At 38.6% G+C, this 24,720-nt stretch overlaps 1 protein-coding gene across 1 annotated transcript; it reads right to left on the reverse strand.

The window, feature by feature from the left end:
• Positions 1-4,456: 4,456 nt before the first annotated feature.
• Positions 4,457-23,963, reverse strand: LOC129188171 (protein FAM171B-like). The gene is made up of 8 exons (XM_054788334.1): positions 23,675-23,963; positions 17,260-17,493; positions 15,067-15,159; positions 14,829-14,987; positions 13,691-13,861; positions 9,907-10,023; positions 9,383-9,506; positions 4,457-7,401 (listed from the first exon to the last, which is right to left on the reverse strand). The coding sequence occupies exons 1-8, from the start codon at positions 23,946-23,948 to the stop codon at positions 6,486-6,488; spliced, it is 2,088 nt and encodes a 695-aa protein (XP_054644309.1). The 5' UTR covers positions 23,949-23,963; the 3' UTR covers positions 4,457-6,485.
• Positions 23,964-24,720: the final 757 nt, after the last annotated feature.

Genomic DNA, 24,720 nt, shown 5'->3' on the forward strand with positions numbered 1-24,720 from the left:
AGTTAGAATTTCATTGCATGGCAGAACTACCTGTTCTACTGTGCATATGACAATAAAACTCTTGAATCTTGAATGACAGCGTTTGTAGCAAAGGAAATGACTGAGAGAGTAACAGAATGCGTTGGGCTTGCAATGCCATAACCTATATGAGGGACACAAACAAAATAAGGGAAGTGAGATGTTACTTGAGACGGAACGGAATCTCCCAGGGTATCTATATACAGCCTCTTTTAACTCTGAGCTATTTCTGAAGCCATTCACACCAAGTCATTCTATTTTAAACAGAATGTGTGTGTGTGTGAGTGAGTGAAGGCGATAGAAGACTCTTTACAATCGTGCATTCAGAAATACTGTTCCGAAAAGGGGTGTAGAGAAGCCCATGCCATGCTTGCTTAAACAGTTTAGCATTTCAAGAATGTTCATAGTAAAATAGTCTTCCAAACAGGGATCTTCCGGGCACTCTTTAGTAAAAACACGAACATTGTTGTAAAGTAAAACAACATTGTCAAAACGCTTCTCGTTAAGACAGCTGCAAAAACACCTAAAAACTGTGTCAGTAGACTGAAGCAAGTGTATTCTTAATACACTACTGCGTGTATATTTGGTTTGAGAATTTGAGTTATGGGAGTAATGTGTCTCCTCTGGTCACAGTAAATGTACACTTCGCTGGAGACGCATCAAGCTCATTATCTTCTGCAGCACACACACCCTGAGCTTCCTCATTCGTGAATAAAATGTCATCTTCAATATTTGCCCAGTTCCTGATGTATTTGACAACAAGTACCTTGGCTTTGTGGCGTTTTTGTATTTCCTTTTATTGAACTGTACGCTGATGGCAGACATAAATAAATTAATGAATTATTGCTGTTTTGTGGTTGACTATGATCTATTATTAGTCAAAAATATGCATGTTTAAGCAAATTTGACATATCTTTGGCGTAAATTAAGCATTTTCAAGCATAAAAACGTCTAAATAAATGAACATGCAAATGTAAGGCTTTCAGAAGATGCGGTATCGAGTATTCTACACTATGTCACTAGGTGTCAGTAATGTGACAACACCCACCGCAGCAAGCAGCTGTCCAGAAAAACCAAGGATGTTACCCAATGCCTAGTATGCCCTATTTTCTTTTATTATGTCCACTATATTGGGTAATACATGTGTAAAGGTGACTATGGAGGTGTTATTTCATGTCTATTTCTATGCGCTCACCAGTTGACCGTGATAAACGAGGGATTACTGTATTGATGTTTACATGTGACCGATATGTTAATTCAGTTAATTTAATTTCACCAATAATTAATTTTTTATTTCTCACGTATGTATTTGTTGTTAGAAGCACCTTTTTGTGGGCAGTCTTTATTTTATTTGCGTTCCTTTTGTTGTGTGAACTTTGACATCGCTGTGATGTCATTTCCTGCCATTCTGGCGCGCTCCTCTTCAGTCGCCTTCTGGACTGCTGAGGACAGGTATGTTAGTCTGGTGGCAACAATGTTTTAATGTGTTAATGTGAATATAAGAGACATTTCATGCCATTGTGTGCTCTCTGTATTATGTACAGCATTTGAAGATAACTCACGAAAGTTACTGCTGCTAATTAAGCTAGTTTTGGGGAGTTCCTTTTTCATCTGGTTTTCTTTTTTTTTAGGAGACGTGTGCATGAAGCTTTTTCACGTTGCTGTACATTTCATGTGTTGTGCACAGGTATGTCGGCTCCCTCTTTTTGTATATTTTATTTAAAATTCTTCAGTCGCCTTCTGGACTGCTGAGGAGAGGAGACGTGTGCGTGAAGCTTATTCAGGTTGCTGTACATTTTATGTGTTGTGCACAGAGAATAAACGCCCCCTCTGGCTGGCAAGATAACTGCAGCTGTCTCCTAGTCACTCACCACGTCAAACAACACAACGCAGAATCAATTTTTAGCCAGTGTCAGCACAGACCGGCTACATACTTGTACATCCACTCCCATTTCTTTTGATTGCAGAAAGTTGGCCATCTGTTACTCTGTTGAAGCAACATCCATGACATTTGTCTCCTCTTCTGTTCTTATCTACCCTGGCTGTAATGCGTAGCCCAGTCACTGTCCCATCGTTCATTCGTGTGCTTTGCTCTGTGTTATGATCTCATCCTTCAGTTTTTCAAAGCTTCCATTTTATTGTATCAATCTGTTTACGAGACACAGCATTCCGTTCCCTCAGTTCCTTGACGTCACTTTGGGTAGATTTTGATGTTTTTCGCACGTCATCCATCGCCTTTTGATTTGTGCAATCTCATTTTAAATTTTTAGCATCATCGTGAAATTCTGACACTCTCCGTTTGCCCATTTTTCTCATGTGGTTCGCTTGGTATGTACCTGGGACTTTTCCACATCCGCCTCCTCATCCTGACGGACATTCATTGAGTCACGAGAAGCCTTAAGTCATTCCATCAGGAGGCGATACCGTTTGGCCATTAGCGACGTTTAAACTGCGTCAGTCGTTTTTTTCAGCAAGTTGGGGTGACGACAGTTACCAACCAGGTCAGCAAACCGCTCTATAATTACGTTCAAGATCTGTGAAGAAAGAAAAGCGCCAATATAGTCCAAAACGCATAGCAATGCTGTGCTCAGGCAGTCTGTTCCTTTTACAGGAAGTCTTGGAGACCTGTATTCAAAAGTTTGCCTGTCCGCAGTCCAAAATGCTGTTGTCATATAAAGAAATTGTTGCTTTTTTTGTCCTATTGTTAATTGTTCATGTTATATTGAAGACTTTAAAATAAGAATGGTGTTTATATTTGAATAAGGCAACTAGAGCTACAACAATTAATCAATGGTTAATCGATTATCTAATTAATTGACAATTTCCATTCGATTAATCTTTCTGTTTTCAGTCTCTCAAATGTGAATATTTTTTAATTTCCTTTGTCATCCATGAAAGCAAACCTATTATCTTTGTGTTTAAGGCAAAACAAGATATTCGCACACATCAGATTTTACTTTGGAAAACAGTGATCGACATTTTCCCCTCTTCTCTGATATGTTGCAGACCAAACCACAAGTTATACGTGTCTGGTGCATACTGTATTGATTTGGTCCATCTAGGGCTTAACCAATTACACACTTAATCGAGACAACAAGCTTCAGATTCATTGATTAAGGAAGCTATCGTTAGCTGCAGCCTCCATGGCAACAATGTTCTGAGGAGTATAGTGAGACATGAACCGTGCAGTTGTTTTTTCTACTTTCTTTAGCACAGAACTTTTAAAGCTAATGACAAAAAATCCCCAAAAAGGAACCTTTGTTGCATTGACTTAAAATAGCCCATTACTCACATCATGACGTGCACCTGGTGGGTGTTCAACAACTATTATCACGCTGAAATGTATGGAAAACAACACAGGGAAAATATACATAGCTATACATATCACAGTGGTAGCTTTGTGGTGTTATACTGGATGCAAAGAAAATTAAGTGTGATTAAAAGCTTGTGAAAGGAGAATAAATGCATACTAGACAGTCTGGAAACTATTGTAAGGCATAACTATTTTATTCTACTACATCTGAGTCTCATTGGTGATCTTCTCTTCTCAGAATGTAATACCAAATGCTTACACATACAAACCCCTGGCATATAAACCTTAAAGGTCCACAATAATATTTTGTAACGAGTGAAAGGTGCCACAATCTATGGTAAGGAGGGGACCCCAAAGCACAATCGAGGCAGTAAAGTAAAAAAACAAACAAAGCAGAGCGACCAAGTGGTAACTATGATTGATAAAATGTACAATAAACAAAAACGACATGGCTGGAAGAGTGGCAGGAAGAAGCCGTAGCAAAAAGTAGGGCAGAACTGGTCAGGATGTAACAATCGTGAGCAAAAAGAAAAACGGGAAGTGCAAAAGCCAATCGGTAACCAGATGCAGACAGCAAGCGTAGATCACACAGAAGACTGATGTAATGCGGTAGAACGATCAGGCGTCTTCTTGCCGTGCGAGCAGAACTCCGCAATGCAACTGCTGATCATGCCAAACAGTAGTGGAGGGCTGATTGATCCAAATCTATAGTATCGATACCCACGCTAGTATCAGAATTGTGTTCATGAGAAACATTTTACAATTCTCAATGTGTTTGTTTATGTTGGTCTTATTGTTACATTGTTGATACTGTTATATTTCTACAGTCAACCTCAGTTTTTTGAACCCCCCAGTTTTTGTATGATTTGGTTTTTGTAGAAACATTTGGTCGAAATCTTGCCCGGGTTTTCGCACACTGTCTCGTGTTCGTACAGCATTGTACGTTACACACTCGTCCTTTTGCCCTGTACTGTATGATTAGATTTTCAACCAAAATTTCAGATTAATTGGATTTCCATAATATCCTATGGGAAAAATGGCTTCAGTTTTCATCCAATCATTTTTCATCTGAGCTTTTGGAACAAATTAATAAGAAAAAACGTGGTACTAATGTATATTGTGAAATTGTTTATAAGCATTCACAGCTCCGATTTACTTAATTTTGGGGGATCAGCAATCAGCTGATCCTTACATATGAAACAGATCTTATCCACTGATCTTATCTACCTCCCCAGACTGCCAGCTAGCAATCAAGCTAAGGCTAAAGCTAAAGCCAGTGAAAAGAGCAAAGCTACTTCGAGAAAAATGATGGGGTTCATGGCATTGGATGTGTCCTGAGTTGGGGTGCTGCTCTGCTGCCATCTTGTGTCTCTCTGTTGCAGCACACCTACCTACCTTGAGGGAGGAGCTCTGACACACCTGCTTGCAATCACCACGTCCTACTTATACCCTGCATTGAGTCTCATTCCTTGCCATGTTGTCTCCTCATGCACACCTGTTACTTGTTCACGCTCAGTCTTGGCTTCCCGTGGTTCTGTAGCTTCTGGTCAAACTTCCCAAGTTGTACAGTAAGTACCCATGCTTTGCTCTGCTTGTGTTTTTGTATCTGCAGTTGGACATTCTTGTGTCTTGTTTTTGTCCTGCTAGTGCAGTGATTTTTTTTATTACACCTTTTTGCCGTGGATGTACCCGGCGCTTTTTGTCATTGGACTGTCACATATATTATATTGTATTAATAAATATATTTTTGTTTACGGAAGTTGTTGTCCACTCTGCATTTTGGGATCCTGTTATCGGCCACGTGCCCGCCCGTGACAGGATGACCTGACATTTTCTGTCGTGCACTTTTTTTTTCGGTAAGAGGCTCAAATCAGGTCTGCAGCGTAACCTGTTGTGTAAGTTTTGTTAGTGTTTTATTTCTCATGTTTTCAAAACAATCATTTTGTAGTTTGGACAGCAATTTTCTGAACTTTTCAATCATATTAGACAGAAGTACCTCATGTGCAGTTTGTATTGTTTCATCACAGGTATTATTCAGTGTTTTTCAACAAAGTAAGATTGGAACACTTAAGGCGTGTGCTGTCAGTTATTTTAAATAATTGGTATCGGCCAAAATAGGAATCAGGTCAGGCTTTTAGAGATGGGTGATGGAACTCTGGGAATAAGTTCTTGGACTAGGAGGGATTTGGGGGCAAAAATCCAAAGGATTGAATGTGGGCCAATTATATTTTTTGCTTTTGTTAGGTAATTTGCTCAATTGACTTATTTTGCTCATATTGTTACACTGTTCTATATTGATGTGTTTATATATTGCTAAATGTTTTGATTTTATAATATATAAGAAAAAGTTTGTACTGTGTTTTTATTTTGTTTGTAATCATGGTGCGGTCAACAAATTTAAAGGCACAATAATACAATATTAAAAAAAATTTAACTAAAAAGTATCGGTATCAGAATCTGCAGTACTGTATTTATTTACTTGGATCGAATCAGTCTCATTACTCCAGTTAGCAACTCTCTAAAAGGGACAGAACAGAAGAACAGAGTGGGGGCAAGGGACAACAGACACACAATACAGAATATACAGTAGACCATCACTGAAGGTGAAGCTTCCTGCTGTATTTATTACACATGATGGTAAAAGAGTACCGGTACTGCAGCAGTAATTGAACAAACCTTGTGTAAGTATGCCCTCTAGTGGAAGGATCTGGTAGCACGCGGCACGTCAGTCAACTGCGTTGGTCTGAGGGAATCTAAACCTTTTGAAGGATTTCAGTAGTTTCCAGTGGACGGTACATCGAGGAATGAATTGAACTTTAAGTCACACTCATGTCAAGGCTAGTGGTTAATAGTATTATTTTAGTTGTTAAATATGTGCGAGGCAGTCAAAGATTTCCTGTTTCCAGTTCCTATCCATCAGTGATAAGAGGTCATGATAATGGCAAAACATTTTTTTTTGGTCATTTAAAAAAACAAACAAACAAAAAAAACCCTCAAAATCACATATCAGAGATGGGGTAGGATTAAAAGTGGCATGTTTGGAAAAACTCAACCACTTCAATTTATCATTTTGTTATTTGTGGTTTATGACCTTGTCACAAGGGAAATGTGGCAAGCAGCCGTTCATTTGATGGTGCAAAAACCTCTTCTTGCTTTACTGTGATGTTTGTTTGCTGCTTGATGTTCTCTTAACAAAAGTAGCATTCCGCTCCAGTGTTACAACTCTCCTTGAAGGTGTCTGGTTCATCTCGATCATATCCACACCTGAATCTAAACTAGTTTCTTGACTTTCCGCCGCTCTTCGTCTCCTCTGCTGTTCTGCCACAGCATAATGGATCTCGGCTGCAGGTTTGCCCTCCAGGGTGACAAACCAGGCCCGAGGTGGTTGAGACGAGGATGTTTTTGAAAGTTCCGTCACAGCATCCATTGAGTGTCTGCTGGTCCTCATTTTACTTAACGTTTCTGGGACTGATGCAGATTCCAGTAGACCACACTGACCTCTAGACTTGTTTGGCGATATTGGATCCTGAGCATTTAATTTGTCAACTTGTTCTTCGCTGTCTCCTCCTTGGTTCTGGGTGGCAATGGAGACGGCTGGCAAATTTTGAATGCAGTTTTTTTCGGGCATTTTCTCTGTGGAATCACCATTCAAAGCCACTGCCTGTGGCTGAGTGGCTGCCTTGCTCCAGTGGGGCTGCTCCATTTGCTCTTCCACTTGGAAAAATGCTGAAGCATGAAGAATGGCAACAGGCTGGTTGTAAAATAATAAATTGTCTGCAAGAGGGGCTGGAACTTTTATCATCTCTGGAGTGTGTGAAGGAACCAGATCATTAGGTTCAGCACTAGTGGCCAAAGCATTGGGATTGGCTATAATATTGGCGTTATAGATGGAAAAAGTAACATTGTGTTGGTTAGCACTCATGTCAGTAAATAATTGTTTCAGGCCATGCTGAGATGGAGTGACATCACCAGAATATCCTGCAATGTCTTCGCTGTTGCCTGTTGTGGTGGATTGGTCTTTTCTTGTCAGTGGTAAGATCTGCTTACCCTTCGTGTCCCTTGCAGAGCTTCTGTAGAAGACAAGATGGACAGGAGTCTTAAAGCTTGCATTTGCTACATCATTGTAACATGCTATGCAGCAGTGATGCTCGTTGCCTCTCTGCTGGTAGGAACCAGTGGCGTTGTGTTGGTTGCCTGTGCCCGGGGCAAGGATTCATGATTGCAAATTATTCTAAATGTCACAACATTCACCTTCAGTCTCCTCTCCTGTGTTGTTTGGTTTGTATAAGTTGGCGATCACCTCCATTTTCAGTCTCTCAATAGTATTTGGACAATTGACCTAGTTTTAAATATAACCACATTTATTTTTTATGAAAATATTATCTCGACATAAGATGATCATATTTACCATCATTTGTCATATTTATCACTGCCTGAGAATCAACCGCAATACAATGTTCGTTGTGAACTGCACAAAAAACATAAGTATAAGGCAAAGTCAGAAGTGCATGTGTCACAATGCTACAGTATGTCATCTAAGGTTAGAAATGTAAAAACTAGAATTTAACAAGGGAAGAAAATCAGTTAACGGCAAATGTTGCAACAACAAAGCACTGCAGTTGAGTTGTGTCAATATTTTCAAATAATACAGTAATCCCTCATTTATCGTAGTTAACTGGTTCCAGACCCGACCGTGACAAGTGAATTTCTACAAAGTAGGATTCCTTATTTATAAATCAAATATTTTTGTATAGAAAACATGAATACGAGTTTGAACATTATTACAGCCCTCTATACATGAAATGACACCCCTATAGTCACCTTTTACACACGTATTACCCAATATAGTGGATATAATAAAAGAAAATAAGACATACTAGACATACATAAGACAAAAGCTCGTTTGTGTGGCAATAAATGTGTTCTGGACATGTGGAGTTGGGTTGGCGTGGATTAGGGCTGTAACAGTAGCCCGTGTTATTATGATTATTATATTATTACTGTGCCTGTTGTGTGAGAATTTAAACCTACAATAAAAACCTGTTCTGGTGATGAAGTCTGGTGCTTGTCTCACCGAACATTACAGTAACAATACTGACACCTAGTGACCAGTGTAAAATACTAGATTGCATCACATCTTTGAACGCATCCTGCGAATGCCTTTTATATTTGTATTTTAGTTTATTCAGTCATTTTTAAGCTTGAAAATGCTTAAGTCAGACAAAGAAATATGTAAAATTTGCTTAAATATGCTTTTTTTTTTTAAAGGGGCCATGAAACGGAATAATTTATATATTTTTGAAAAACAGTGATACAGTGAAGCCGCAAAATTTGAACCACGATGTGGCGAGCGACGACTGTATATATCGTATAACCCTTGATAATGTGATAACACGGATAGCATGATAATGTTGATGTATAACACTTGTTCCCCCCCCACCTTTCATGAGTTGACGTCAAGGTCTCAACATGTTTTTTATGTACACAAAAGAACTAATTCTCTCCAATATTGTTCACACATCTGTCTAAATCTGTGTTAGTAAGCAGTTCTCCTTTGCCAAGATAATCTATCCACCTCACAGGCGTGGCATATCAACACCTTGATTAGACAACATGGCTGGCCACAATAAAAGGCAACTGCAAAACCAAGTTGTTTATTTTTCTTAATATATAGATGGAGGATATTTTGGTGATCGTTTACATAATATGGTTCATATGAATACTACATTATCCTTACTAGAGTCGCGGGTAAGCTGGAGCCAATCCCAGCTGACTTCAGGCGAGAGGCGGGGTACACCCTGGCATGTCATTCGCAGGGCACATATAGACAACCATTCACACTCTCATTGGACAATTTAGAGTCTATGGAGGGAGGAAACCGGAATACCCGGAGAAAGCCCACGCACGGGGAACATGCAAACTCCACACAGATGCCGAACGGATATTCGAACCCAGATCTTCCCGATCTCCTGACTGTCTGGCCAACATGCTAACCACTACGCCACCGCGCGGGCCCTTGCTTTATCCCATGTTGGTAATAAGCCTCCTTACCTCTGATAATTCAACAATCCACCGAGAAGACAGGCAAAGATAAAAAGCACTGCTCCCAGGACAACCATCAGGAAAGTTGAATAACGGACAAAGAAGTCGTTGAGGAGGCCGGTTCCAAAGACATCTAACACATATAGGTTGAAGAAGATTGAGACGATGTATATAATTGTCAAACTAAATAATACTGTTGGCATTTATTACAGTCATGGAAAAAGAGTACTTGTTCGTTCAGTTTATTGATCCATTTTAATGCCTGGTACAACTAAAGGTACATTTGTTTGGACAAACAGAATGATAACAAATATAGCTCAGAAGAGTTTAATTTAAGAGCTGATATCTAGCATGGCACTTCCATGGGTTTCTGTAACCAAAAACACTTAAGTTCTTACATGAATAGCTATAGCATTGTACTGCCATATTTGCCCAAACAAAAGTACCTTTTAGTTGTATCGGGCATTAAAGTAAACAATGTTGGTCTAGTCATTTTTTCCATGACTGTATATTGCTTAAACGCCAGCACTTACCTCCACTAGTTGGCATCGGTGCAGCAATCCAGTCACCAAGATGAGGAGCTGTCCATGTCCAAATCAGTTTCCCATCCATAGACACCACAGTCCCTAATCCCTGTCTCATCCAGCCACCTAAGTGACATAATAAACAATACAAATGAATCAAGTATTCATCCCAACTATAAACAATATTGTTTGGGTTGTTTAATATGTAATGTAATATCAAATTGAGGCTGCATTCCACACTTTGAGTAGCTTATGTGATTTCAGTCAATCAGCAGGGAGATAATATTGCCAATAGTGCATTTTACTGTAGTTCAGCAGCGTCTTCATGAGGGAGCCAAGCATCTACAGTGTTTGTGTTCCTATAAATACATCATCCATCTGCTATACATGGTGATGGTATTGCATTTTCCATAAAAAGTACTATTCATGTTCATGATAAATGAGAAACATTCTAAAAAATATGTACTGGAAATCATTTTTTAACTACTAGATGACAACTTAGCATTACCTCATCAACAAGCAACCAGTTACATTTGCAAAATGCGCAGATCCATGCCCGTCATAACACTGAAGATCAGGGGTGTCCAAAGTGGGGCCCGGGGGCCATTTGCAGCTACCACTTGTTTTTTTTATTGTCCAAAGTAAGTAGTCATCCCTCGCCATGTTGCGCTTTGACTTTCGTGGCCTCACTTTATCATGGTTTTGCATATTAATAATAAATCATGCTGATTCTGAAGGACTATTATTAGTCAAAGATATGCATATTTAAGTACATTTGATCAGAATCAGCTTTATTGGCCATGTGTTACCACACTAGGATTTGACTCTAGTCAACATCGTATGTTTATTATATATTTTATATTTTGTGTGTGTGTGTATATGTATGTGTATGTGTGTGTATGTGTATGTGTATATATATATATATATATATATATATATATATATATATATATATATATACATACACACACACACACAGACCCTTTCCAAAATATTTCAATGTCATGGAAAAGTTGTTTAATTTCCATAATTCCATTCAAAAAGTTAAACTTTCATAGATTATAGATTCAGGGCCCACAATTTAAACGATTTCAAGTATTTATTTGTTTATTTTTACATAATTTGGGCTTCCAGCTCATAAAACCCACAAAAACAGGAATTCAAAAAATTTGAATACTGTGAAGAAATCACCATTTACTTCTCAGTTTTTGCAGGAAAAAAAAGAAAGAAATTAGGATCGCATCAAATCAATCAAAATATGGTACTTTCAAAACGATATGTCAATCTTCAATACTTGGTTGGGAATCCCTTTGCCTTAATCACTGCCTCGATGCCACGTGGCATTGAAGCAATCAGCCTGTGGCATTGCCTGGGAGTTATGGAAGCCCAGATTTCCTTGATGCTTGCTGTCAGCTCTTCTTTGTTGTTGGGTCTGGTGCCCCTCATTTTCCTCTTGAGAACACCCCATAGATTCTCAATGGGGTTTATGTCCGGTGAGTTGGCTGGCCAGTCAAGCACTGCGATGGCATGGGCATCAAACCAGGTTTTGGTGCTTCTGGCGGTATGGGCAGGGGCCAGGTCCTGCTGGAAGATGAAATCTGCATCTCCATACAGATCCTCAGTAGAAGGAATCATGAAGTCCTCTAAAACATTCTGGTAGACTGTTGCGGTGACCTTGGATTTAAGAAAGCAGAGTTTACCAACACCTGCACCGGACATTGCACCCCAAATCATGACGGACTGTGGATATTTCACACTGGACCTCAGGCAACTTTGGGTTCTGTTCCTCACCCGTCTTCCTCCAAACCCTTAGACCTTGATTCCCAAATGAAAGGCACACTTTACTTTCATGGGAAATAAGGACCTTGGACCACTGGCCAACAGTCCAGTCCTTCTTCTCCTTGGCCCAGTGGAGACGCTTCCTACGTTGGCTCAGGTTCAGAAGTGGCTTGACCCGAGGAACCCGACAGTTGTAGCCCATCTCCCGGATGCGTCTGAATGTGGTGGTTTTTGAAGCTGTGACTCCCGCCTCATTCCACTCTTTCTGGATCTCTGCCAGATTCTTGAAGCACACGGTCATCTCTTTTGCTGGTGCATCTTCTCCTGCCACATTTTGCCCTTCCTCTAGACTTTCCATTGATATGCTTGGACACAGCACTCTGTGAACAACCAGCCTCCTTAGCTATGAACTTTTGTGGCTTACCCATCCTATGGAGGGTATCAATGATGGTCTTCTGGCCAGTTGTCATGTCTGCAGTCTTCCCCATATTGAACCCAACTGAGACAATTGAACCAAACTGAAGCAATTTAATGACACCTGGGGAAGCCTGTGCAGGTGATTTGAGTTTAGTAGATGATTCGTGTGTGACACTCAGTTTAAAGCATTCATGCCCTGCAAAATTTGGGCTGATTTCTTCACAGTATTTTATTTTTTGAATTCCTGTTTTCGTGGGTTTAATGAGCTGGAAGCCCAAATTATGTAAAAATAAACAAATAAATACTTGAAATCATTTAAATTGTGGGCCCTGAATCTATAATCTATGAAAGTTTAACTTTTTGAATGGAATTATGGAAATTAAACAACTTTTCCATGACATTCTAATTTTTTGGAAAGGGTGTGTGTGTGTATATATATATATATGTGTGTGTGTGTGTGTGTGTGTATATATATATATATATATATATATATATATATATATATATATATATATATATATATATGTATATATGTATATATGTATATATATGTATGTATATATATATATATGTATATGTATATATGTATATATATAATATGTATATGTATATAATATATTGCTTAAATTAAGCATTTTCGAGTATAACAATGGCTAAATGAACTAAAAATACAAATAAAACGCATTCAGAAGACACATTCAAAAATGCTGTGATGATATGCAGTATTCCACACTGGTCACTAGGTGTCAGTAATGTTCGGTGAGAGCACAACAATCCCTAACACGAGCTACTGTTGCGGCTGGAACCCACGGCAAGTTAAAACTCAACTCTGAACCCCCTAAGTCACTTCCTGTCCGCTCTCCTATTCACCTCCTGTAGCACGAGAACACATCACACACAAGCAGAAGTCTTATTTATGTCTTACATGGCTTATTATCTGTTATGTCTACTATATTGGGTGATACAAGTGTAAAGGTAACTATACGGGTGTTATTTCATGTATAATGTTGATAACCATATTTAAAAGGTAAAAAAACATATTTCCTGTGCTCTAACCACAAAAATATTCCATTTACAAATGAGGAATGCTACTTCACGGAAATTCACTTGTCACGGCCGGGTCTGGAATCAACTGACTGTGATAAACGAGCAATGAATTTGTAAAATAAAATTATTATGATGATACTAATAAAACCAATAACATGTCGCTAAAATAATGCATTCTAAAACAGGTATGATATCTTTAAAAAATAAATAAATAAAAAATAAGGACATACATTGGACTTCATCGGCATGGGTTCCAGAAATTATGTGTGAAGCACGATACAAATAAAACATTTCATCTGTTTAACAGATAACGGCGTTTAAATGTTAAATGCTCTATGTGGTATGTGACATATGTTTGTCAAAACACTGGTCTTATTTACTACAAATATATCTCATCATAACTCTATGCTAGTGACACGTGGGGACCACGTTCACTCTGACATGGTGAGCTGAACCATTTCAGTGAAATTTAAAATACTGTATCTGAAAATTGTTTACTGCATATAAAATATATTTGGGACACGTTACACATGCGTGATGGTGTACTCACCAGTGGTCTGGTTATATAACCATGCTGGAACTACATTTGAAGACTGAAGTCCACAGCTGTCAGGAAGAGTTAGGCTGATCTTTATGGGTCCGCTTATATGCAACTCAGCGTCCCTGGAAAATAGTCGCACACTGACGGCTGCCACTGGATTCAACTCCATGCTGACGTATCCTAGGAAAAAAACAGCGAATAATATAACACGAAGAGAAACCTGAAAATATCTGAACATTATGATATTTTCATATATCAAGTACATTTTACTTGTAAATCTGGAGCTGTTACTTTCAAAACAGTGCTTTGCACTTTTGTTTGTAATGTTAAAAAAAATTATGGAGGACTGACTCAACTCCAGCCAAAGGAGCTAAGGCGGCATTCAGTTTGCTATCATCAAGTGTACCACAGTGCAACCAGCAGATGGTGCCATGTAAAAACCACACAATGAGCTTTGTCTCAAACAAATACATATTTACAAATAAAACAATGTTCCAGACACGACTGTGAAGTACATTTTTTTTTTTTTTTAAGTGAAGTAGGATTCCTTATTTATCAATGGAATATTTTTGTAGTTGGACCATAGACAACCTGTTTATGACCTTCTTAAAAACATTTATTAGAGCCCTCTAGAGATGAAATAACACCCCTCTAGTCTTTACATTACCCAATATAGTAGCCATAATAACAGAAATAAGACCCAGTAGGCATTTGGATCAATGTAACATGACATCTAGTGACCAGTGTAGAATACTACACTTTATGTATTTGAATGCATCTTCTGAATGTCTTATTTGTATTTTCGGTCATTTAGCCTTTTTAGCCTGCTTTAATTATTATTTTATTTTGAAAAATCGCGATAGAGTGAAACCGAGAAATTTGAACGTGGCAAGGGACAAACATGCATCTAACTCAATTCAAGTTCAAGTCAAATAGTATAAAAATACAGTAGGTTTTAATGTGTCAGTTAGGTCCTAAAGATGTGGTGACCACAGATGCCCACAGGGGGACCAATGTAATTTGTTTTCATGGGGTCCCAGATTTCCTGGCAGATATTGATTTTCACTGTAAAAAAAGCACATTTACTGACCATTTTTATGAATGACAAGATGATTTTGAGGTCATTTCACAATCCAGACATATTAACCTGAGGCACTGCTGATGATGCCCAATGTGTTGAGGAACTCTCCCTCCTCTGAAGGCAACTTGGGGATTGTCAAGTAAGCTTGTAAAGAGGCGACGTCACTGCTGTCTGTCAGGTTCAGCAGGCTCTTGGGAAACTGGACAATGGGCTTCAATGAAGCGTCTACAAAGTACACCACAAAATAGTTGTTCATGCTATACTTTTACTATACAAGTACATTCAAATAACAGCAATACAGCACCAGATGTTTTGTCAGTGATGAGGAAAGTGTCTTCAAACAGCCAGATGTTTCCTTGAGTAAGACCCAGCAGTGGCATGGTCACTGACGAAAATACTAAAACAGGAGGGACATTTGTTGTTAGAGAATTGGTTTACTACGGTAATTGAAGCATAATATCACTGGATGACGCTCCAGCCTGTTTCCACTGAGGCCTAGTTTCCCAAAATGGGAAATGTGAATGAAAATTAAAAACAGTGTGACTAGGTTGGTGTCTGAAAGCATAACTCATGTGAATAGCAAATTATGAATTTTCTGCACTACAGATGGATGAGTCAGATATAGCACATGTCCTGGTGTACCTGTATGTGCGTACGTTCATGAAGGGACAATTAATTCTTTTCTGTGAAGATTTCCTTTTCTGAAAAAATATCTATTGTATAATTATTAGGGCTGTCAAAGTCAACACGTTAACAGAAGTTTCCTGTTAACGGCGCTACATTTTTTTTTTGATGCGCGATTAACCTGTTTGACCCTCGGCCGACGCTGCAGTTTGAGGAACCGCAGCGGCAGCAGTTGTCGTAGAGCTAGCAGCGGGAACAAATATTGAGCAGAAATGTGCAAATAAAAAGGTATTTTCAATGGTAAGTTTAGCTTCAAAGCCCTGGAAGATGGCTCTCTCGACAAGACCAGCGTTATTTGCGTCGCTGTGACTTGAGTTGTCACGAAGTACGTCGCCTCTGGGAGAAGAGAGGAGTAACTGCTTCGCTGCAGGTAGTTTTTGAATTTTCATTTATACAATGCTACCTTGGCGTACGAGTGTCCCAACTAAATGAGTGTTTTTTTAAGATGTGAGCCGTCTAGTGTCAGTGACAATGGATCTAAATAGCATTAGCTAGCGTGCTATCTAGCTGGTCGCATTTTCAACACATCAGTAAAACATACGTACATTATAGCAATCTAATGTATCTTATTTATTATGGATTGTGCAAAACTAAGACAGGAACAGCATCAAATTAAAAGCACTAAATGAATACAGAACCACCATCTACCAGCATGAGCCTGGATTTTGTTTTTCACAGAGGTTGTGGACCACAATTGTGCACATTAGCACCAAGGTCATCAGCTCTTACCTTTATGCATTCCCACATAGTATCAGCATTTGGGAGCAAATACGAGGTGAAAGATAAAGGCTAAAAATATAGTATAGTAGTCCATCTGTTCAGCATGGGGGTGCGTTCAAGGTCTGTCAAAACAGTGGGACAAAATTGTATGTAGTTATCGTTGTAGTTGCGTATTGAACTGTTTACCACAGAGATTTACATCTCTAATTTTTATAGATAAAAAATATTTTTATCTACAATTAAATGTGATTAATTATGAGTTAACTATGGACAAAACGCAATTAATCACAATTAAATATTTTAATCAATTGACAGCTCTAATAATTCTATAAACAATGAATTAAATATATGAATGCAGAAAAGAAAGTGTCATTTAAAAAATATTGTAAATTATCATTTGTAATTATCGGTATGGTACGGTTTGAAAGTCATTTGTGCTGCTTACTTACAAATAACATAATTTATTATTAATTTGTAAGTAACACACAATAATATCCCTCTCATACCAACACTGCAAGGGTGACATTGACCGTTAACAAAGAAAGCTACCATGAGAAAAACTTCAGCTCTCAACCCTCTGAGTGCACTTGAGAAACTTAACTGCAGTGGTTCTCAACCGGTTTGTCTGCGGGAGCCACCATCACCCCTCAATGACAAGCCGTGACCCAAATTGCAACCATTTTTCACCTCAAACTTCTCAAATCTTATATTGAAAGGGACTGATTGCAACAACACGTGAGCTGCGGCGGCGAGATGCTGTCGCTCTCTTTACGGCGTGCTCTTCTCAAGCCGATATCTGCAGCCCTGTGTCAGACGGAAGGCACTCATTGTCGTTCCCCTCCCGCTCAAGCTCGACAAAATCGCCCATAAACATGGCACGCACCTCATCGCGGTGTAGCAAGCGAATAGCACGGACAATAATGCGAGGTGCATTCACGGACATTGGGGTCATTATATAATTTTTATTTTCCCCAGACAAAGACCCACAACCCACCAGTTGAGAATCACTGCTTTACTGAATGGAGGTTCATGTATAAACATGCATGTTACATACAGTACATACATATTTAGCACATTTACAAAGTACACTTACTTGGTGTCCTGGTGATTCTATATGGCAACACTCTGCAAATGTAGCCGTCCCTGCTGGCCACAACCGTGATGGGCAATCCAGTTTGGAAAGGTACTTGGAGCAAAACACCACCATCCTCCCCAGTAAGGGCTGTGCTGGTTCTGGTGTAATTTACATAGACATCGACTTTTGCCTGCTTCAGGTACTGATGACTCAGCATTTCAGTAACCTGGACCCTCAAGCTGAAGTTACAACCTGAGAGGACAGATAAGAAATGTGTTGTCAGTGTTTTGGATGCAAACTAGTCGACACTGAAGATGCATACTTTAACGCTGAACCCAAAAAGTTTTCTACCCCACACACCCACACCCCACAAATACTAAAAACCGGTTTTCCTATTTTAGAGGGCGACTTCACCGCTCACAATGTGATGTAACACTCCTACACACAACAGCTTGCGACTCTCAACATTTACACTCTGTAGCGTACTTACAGACAGCGACAACCAAAAACCGTCTTAGAAATGTGAGAAGACATTGCTATGTTAGTATGATCCTGCAACTTCATTTTAAACAAAGCATTGTTATCTGAGTAAAAGCAGTATTTTTGAACAGCTTGTTGTGGATCTCCTTTGACTGTGCAGGGATTCAGAAGGGGTGGGGTGAGCCTCAGATAAGAATATCAGACTTTTACGTGTGCTCTTCAATGAGCAGTAGGCCACAAAATACTGTATATTATGCTGGCATTGCTATAACCACACTGAAGGCGCTGTCTCATGAGCCAATTCACTCAACATTTTTCAGCAGGGAGATGCTTTGACAAGATACTGTACAATGTTGTGTAACTGCACATTTTGTAAGTACAGTACTGTATCGTGTATGCCTGTTATTGTTTCTTAAGGCTTAAATCTGAATTTAAAATGTGTTTAATGTTATTATAGGGTTTAGAGGACCAAAAAAAGTCATTTTGGGGGCTTTTTATCGGCATGCAGGTTTTTTCATCATTTGCGAAAACCATTGAAACAGACATAAATGTCCTGTTGTATGTGCTAAGAATGTTTTTTTTCCAGTAGGGTTCAAATTAATATGACCTCATTGGCATGAATAATGTTCATTACTTTGTAAAATACACTACTTGGATTGGTATTGCTACCCCGCAGGCGTATGATTTATTGCTTTCACATGAACTCCCACAGGATCACACATAACCTAAATCTTGCAGTAACAGAACAAGGGTGCCTAGAGTTCCAAATAAAGCAGGCAGAAACCCCTTAGACAACACAAAAAGAAACCAAATGGAACCCAAGAACCCCCTCAAGTGTTTGAAGACATGGACACAAATACAAATGGTGATAGGGGGCAAGTCAGTAAAATTAAAGATGCATTTAGGAGACCTGTGACAGGATAGATTTTGGGTGTTTTTTTTTAATTTTTTTAGAGATACTTCAAGTGTGATGATTCTCTTTCGTGCCGTTTGCAATCTACTGATGCTGTGACACCACATCCACAAAGGTAATTAGCTACTATCGCACCGTGAAAGCAATTGTTGGTCCATGACGACGAGACTAACATTTCAGAGAGCTATGATGCTGCATGCACATTTTGAAAAAAATTCAAAATCTGAGTGCACTGTGGATCCCCACACAGATTTTGACAGAAAAAAAATTCAAAAATAGGCAGTGTTTTCCACAGAAAACACATCTCATTTACCCTAAGTCGGTAGAAATTATAAATACATAATAATAATACAGGTCAAATGTACGTCATATATGTACCACTGCAAAAAAAAAAAGCCCACAATTTTTACATGTTTATGTCCTTGTTTCACTGATGTTTTTTCATCAAGCGTTGAGATTTCGCACTTTGCTCAACGCACCATAGTTGCAAAAGTGAAACACATAATTTCGTGACGCCGATTCCGTCTGTTCATCAATCATCTTAATTGATTAGTGCTGGGTGTCTATACATTTGATCATTTTAATTCATGTGTTTAATAAGTGTGTGAAGCATATTGACGACAGACGTGGGAGGATTATTGGAGGTGAATCTGGTCTCATAATTACAACTGTCACTCGTATAACAAATGTTGATCTGAAATCGGAGGAGAATGCCAATGTCAAGCTAGCAGGAGGGTTTGGAGCAGTTATCGTGAATTTTGGCTCTTTTAAAGGAGACAGCTCTTTTGGCTCGGCTCCCACACAGCTCCTCACATCTTTTTTGTTGTTGCTTAAATTGATTTCTTACCAAAAAGTAAAGTAAAATAAGTAATTATGAAACACAAAGACCCATCTCAATTCGACAAATAGTTCAATCTGATTGTGTGTATTATGTCATCATCGACATCAAGAAAACATTCTCCAACAAAATATAAATGAAAATGTAATGCTAATAGTAATGGTTTCATTTGATTTGATCATGCATACAAGTTACAATGGAATACATCACATAATACAATTAAAATGTAGAAAACAAAAAAGACACAGCAGCATCCAAGTAACAGTTTTTGCTATATTTTTAGTGAAGATTGGCATTCAAAAACAAAGTGCCTCAGTTTTTGTTTCCTGCTGTTCATTTTCTTCACCTTTCACTTTTGAAAGGATGAAGGGATGCAAGGGCCACTTGGCTCAGCTTTGTCATATATTAGGTGAAAAAGCGTATTATTGGTATGAACTTTGCAAAGTTTGCTGTTGTTCTGTTTTTTAATTTTCTAAATATTCCAACTTTCCTCTTAAATAATCTTCCTAAATTTTCAATGGAAACCTAATTTTTTCCGTTTGTTTCTCATAATATGTCTTGAATATTTTACCTTTTATGCTACTAAAATGACCGTATTTTTCCTCATATTATTTCATTATTCTTGTAAGATTGACTTTTTCTCGTTTTGTCTCTTAATATTTTTCTATTTTAAGTGATGTTTTTTTTTTTTTTTTAGTTTTCTTGTTTTATTATATTTTTAGAATCTGCCGCAGGCCGATAACAAAACAGCCGCGGGCCACAAATGGCCCCTGAGCTGCACTTTGGACACCCCCTCTCACAACCTTCTGCTTAGTGTTCACACATTTTGACCAATCATGTGCGGCTTTAACAGAAAAAAACGACGGCTCGTTCACTTCAGCTCTAACAGTTGTTTCGTTTGTGAACAGCCCATCGCTGGTTTGAAGGGGGAGCCAGATGAGTGTCAAAGAGACATTTTTTTTATGGGTGTCTCAACTGCGTGAGTTTTTTTGCCACGTGATAATTCCTTATCACTGCTTTAGTCGATATTTGTGTACAAAGAACTTTCTACTCTTTCTGTTGTTCTCTTTGGACTCTTCACCTCATTTTCTTACGAGGTGAAACCAACCAATCAAGCAGGTGCCAAAATATCCCACATTGTGAGATTCCATCATGGCCTCGGTCACTCTCTATCGCAATTACATTTACGTGGAACGTTATCAGCGTCACTTAGCCAATTGCGTCGACATGGTAATACTTGGTTGCCTTTGTGTGTTTTGGGAGTGGGGCTCACCACATCTGAAGTGCAGGTGTCTCATGCCAGATTACAATAATCTCCCCATTTGGCCAACCGAAGCATGTTGCAAAGAGGTTTATGATGAGGATTGAAATGGGCCATCTGAGGCCATTGATGTGAATGCGAGATAGAGCCCATGTTGTGTGCGATATAACCTAAATAGGCCTGTTATCACACACAAATGAATGCATTTAAATGTGGCCATTCCTCTGTGTGTGTGTTGCCCCTTTCTAGTTCAGATGGTGCAATTACTCAAACTCAAGTGAAAAAGTTCCAAGCCAAAAAACTCCCAAATGATACAACTGGCAAAATGGGAAAACTGTGAAATAATTCATGCAAGGAATGTATATCTCCAAAGTTGCTTTGTAGTTACGCTCCCACTATAAACCAGCAAAACATGTGCGCATACTGCAAAAAATAGGAAATAAATAAAACACAATCATGCTGATTGGTTGGTTCTGCGAGACCACCAGGCAGCACTAACAGATGGTCCTACAGCGACTTATCTCCAGAAAACCCCCCACAACCCTCACCCACTCCTGCTGATATAAACATGGGCAGCCTTGTTTGTGTGTGTGTGTGTGTGTGTGTGTGTGCGGGGGTGTGTGTATTGGAATTAGGTCATACATTCCACAGATATAGGGAAATGCAAGACAAATCTGTTTCATGTGTGGGTGCAGCACCACAATGTTAAAATTAAATCAGAGAGTTAAAACAAAAGCTGATTAATGACAGATGCTTGGAGGAAACTCGTGTACAGTCATGAGACATCCCTCCCCAGAGTCAAATGATTTCTCTCCTACTACTGGAACGAAAATAATGGTGACAATATACAGTGCTTTGCAAAGGCCACTAGCTTTATTGTTGTAGTGACCTTTTGAAGCAGTCATTGTGACATAGTAATGGTACATAGTGTGCATATTCCATATTCACATGACTCTGGAAGAGATGCCAATCAGGATTGTCTTGCTTACACATGAGATCGTATACATCGAGTATATAAAGCAGGGGTGTCCAAAGTGCAATCTGTGGCTGTTTTTATTATTAGCCCGCGGACAATATATTTCTAATAATATAATTTAAAACAAAAAAAAACAACCCAACAACAACAGCAAAAATGGAAAAAATTCAGCAGTGATTTTATAAAAATAAAGTCAAACTGACTAAAGTATGCCCAGTAAGCGGCATAGAAGATGGATGGCAATGGAAAGGCATGGAAACATGGACACAGGAGGACACAGCTCACTGAGAGAGAGAGAGAGAGAGAGGGAGAGAGAGCACCAACAACGTTTTAACGGAATTAGGACGCCGTTCAATTCTGACACGCATTCACCACGTGTTTGATCGTTCATCCACTAATAGGGAACGCGAGCTGGGATTAGACCGTCGCGAGATAGGTCAGTTTTACCTTGTTGATGATGTGTTGTGTTGGATGAAAAGTTGAAAAAATCTTTCTGTGCACTAAATATCCCATTTTACATATTTTATATCTCTGAGATATAACGTTTGAGTGTTAGCTGCTGTGTGATAAGTTTAATGTTGTGACCAGGTGAAGCCTGGGCAAAGTCACAGGTGCTCGCTAGGGCAGTGAGCTTGTACAGTGACACTACCTACAATTGCCATGCCAACACAAAAATGACACGTAATATGACGCGCAACACGTAATGGGTAAATAAACACACATTGGGCAACTGCTACTACTATGGGGAATAATGAACAACAACTACTGTACATTAATGCAAAGTAACTTTCACAACTGATGGGAAGCCGGAAGGACTCCCGGCAGGCCCTGTGATTCCATAGTGAATACTTGCCCAGCCTCACCAAGACGCTACTTCCAGCGGCCCCCGAGTGTATTAAGTTTGAGACCCCGTTGTAATTTATAAAAGACGACAATAAAAAAAGATGTTGTTTCCATTGTAGTCAAAGACTTGCACTGCACTGTCGTTGGTATGACAAGCGACACTTCCTCTTCACTCTCCCTATCCCCCAGCGAGCCTCACCAGCCGGGGTGACTTGGTACCCTTGCCGTGGTTCTACCTGTTGATGGCCGACGCCACCAACGAGCATCGCGAGCTATCATTCATCAGCTCGTGGGAGGAGCAATCGCATTTGACTCGTACTGTTGCGTGAGCGAGCATGCCGTGTTATTGACTTGACCTGTCAACTGTCCATGTCCGATGAAGACCAGCAGAACAAGACAATGGGGAGTGTGACAATAATGATAATTGCGATCTTAATTTCAGTTGGAACTGTGTCAAATCTTGGTACAATTTGTTCATAAATTCTTGTGGGAACATGTCTTAGGCTGAGACCCAGAGGAGGACTTTGGATGCAAATCAAATAGCAAGGGGGGGCCAAGAGGAATTGCATTGCATAAAGACACCCTGTTTGGTCCCCTTCCAAGTGTTAGTGGACAATGTTGTGTGGGATAGGCGCTCATGTGATGAAGACTGCACTCCCACCACAGGATGAATTAGTCATGAGAAGCGAGTACATGTTTGTGTGGAACTGCGGAGAACACAGCCAGTTAGACACTGTTTTTTTTTAACTTTACAATAAAAACTAACACAGCAAAATGATGAATTTAACTTGTCACTGTACGGATATGACAACAAAGTGCACACAGACAGAGACGACAGAGACGAAGTGATTAAGATGCGGGAAGCGTGCACAGATGGAGAAACACTTTGTCATGAAGCTGTCACCACTCCGAACCAGCACATACTGGCATTGATGATAATACTGCCATTTATAAATATAATGGCATTAATGTTCACACTGACATCTACGAAATGATGACTGGAAATAAATGTGGGGCAAATATTAGGATATGAAATCATTGTCGGTTTGTATCCTCTCTGAAAACATGCCAAATATGAGGCTTGACCTCGTATTAATGTAACACTGTGTGCTTCTTACAAACCTGGTGGAGGATCGAGTACTTGATGCTGGAGCTGAAAAGGTTCAGGATTCATGTTCGTGATTCGGTGAGGAAAGTTCTTGTCATCGACATTCAAAGCAGGTCCAGTCCAGGTTCCGGTGGTGGCAACGAACTCGCCCAGCGTTTGGCTGTCGAAAAAAATCAACGTAGATAACAAAGAGACGAACATTTTGTCGTCGCTTTTGTCGAAAAAACCGACACACTTCTTTAAAAACACACACACAAAGTTGTCTGTAGCTACACTACATTGTGTCATTTATCTCCATGTCAACTACTGACAGTCACTTTAAGGACAAACTCCTCCCCTTTTCCCTGGCTTTTTATTTCATTTATTGTTTTTGGAATTGTCAATAATGTTTATTTACTTTTAAAATATTTTTTTGTTTATAGAAATCCACAATTTGTTTTTATTTATTATTATATGTTATAATATATATTTATAAATATTATTTATATGATAAATAATAATTTATGAACTACATAATTATTACTGCTCAATAATAATATAGTAATAATACTAATAATATAATTATTATTATTATTATTATTATTATTATTATTATTATTATTATTATTATTATTATTATTATTGGCCTCCACCTAATAACAATAATATATCATTATTGCCTATATCATATTCTAATAATATTGTTATTCGTATCACTATACTATCTATCATAATAAATACAGTTATTATTATATTTATAAATCAAAATATCAATAATATATATCTTCGATTAAAATAATTTCTAATGATAAAAATGTCTTGCAAATTGTGTATAATATTTAATTTTTAAATAATATATTATTATTGCTTTGCGTTATTTGTTTTAAAAATAGATTATATAATGATCATCATCATCATTATTATTATTTATTTGCTTAATATTATTACTATCATTATTAATTACGTCCTTATCTTGACGAGTAAAATACTATAAATTACAGTCAACAGCTCCAAAGCTGTGAGGTGATGACATAAATATTGCCCAATTTTGCATTCATGATTATTAAAAAAAAGCAATGAA

Source organism: Dunckerocampus dactyliophorus, chromosome 9 (assembly GCF_027744805.1).
Source record: "Dunckerocampus dactyliophorus isolate RoL2022-P2 chromosome 9, RoL_Ddac_1.1, whole genome shotgun sequence".
Lineage (NCBI taxonomy): Eukaryota > Metazoa > Chordata > Actinopteri > Syngnathiformes > Syngnathidae > Dunckerocampus > Dunckerocampus dactyliophorus.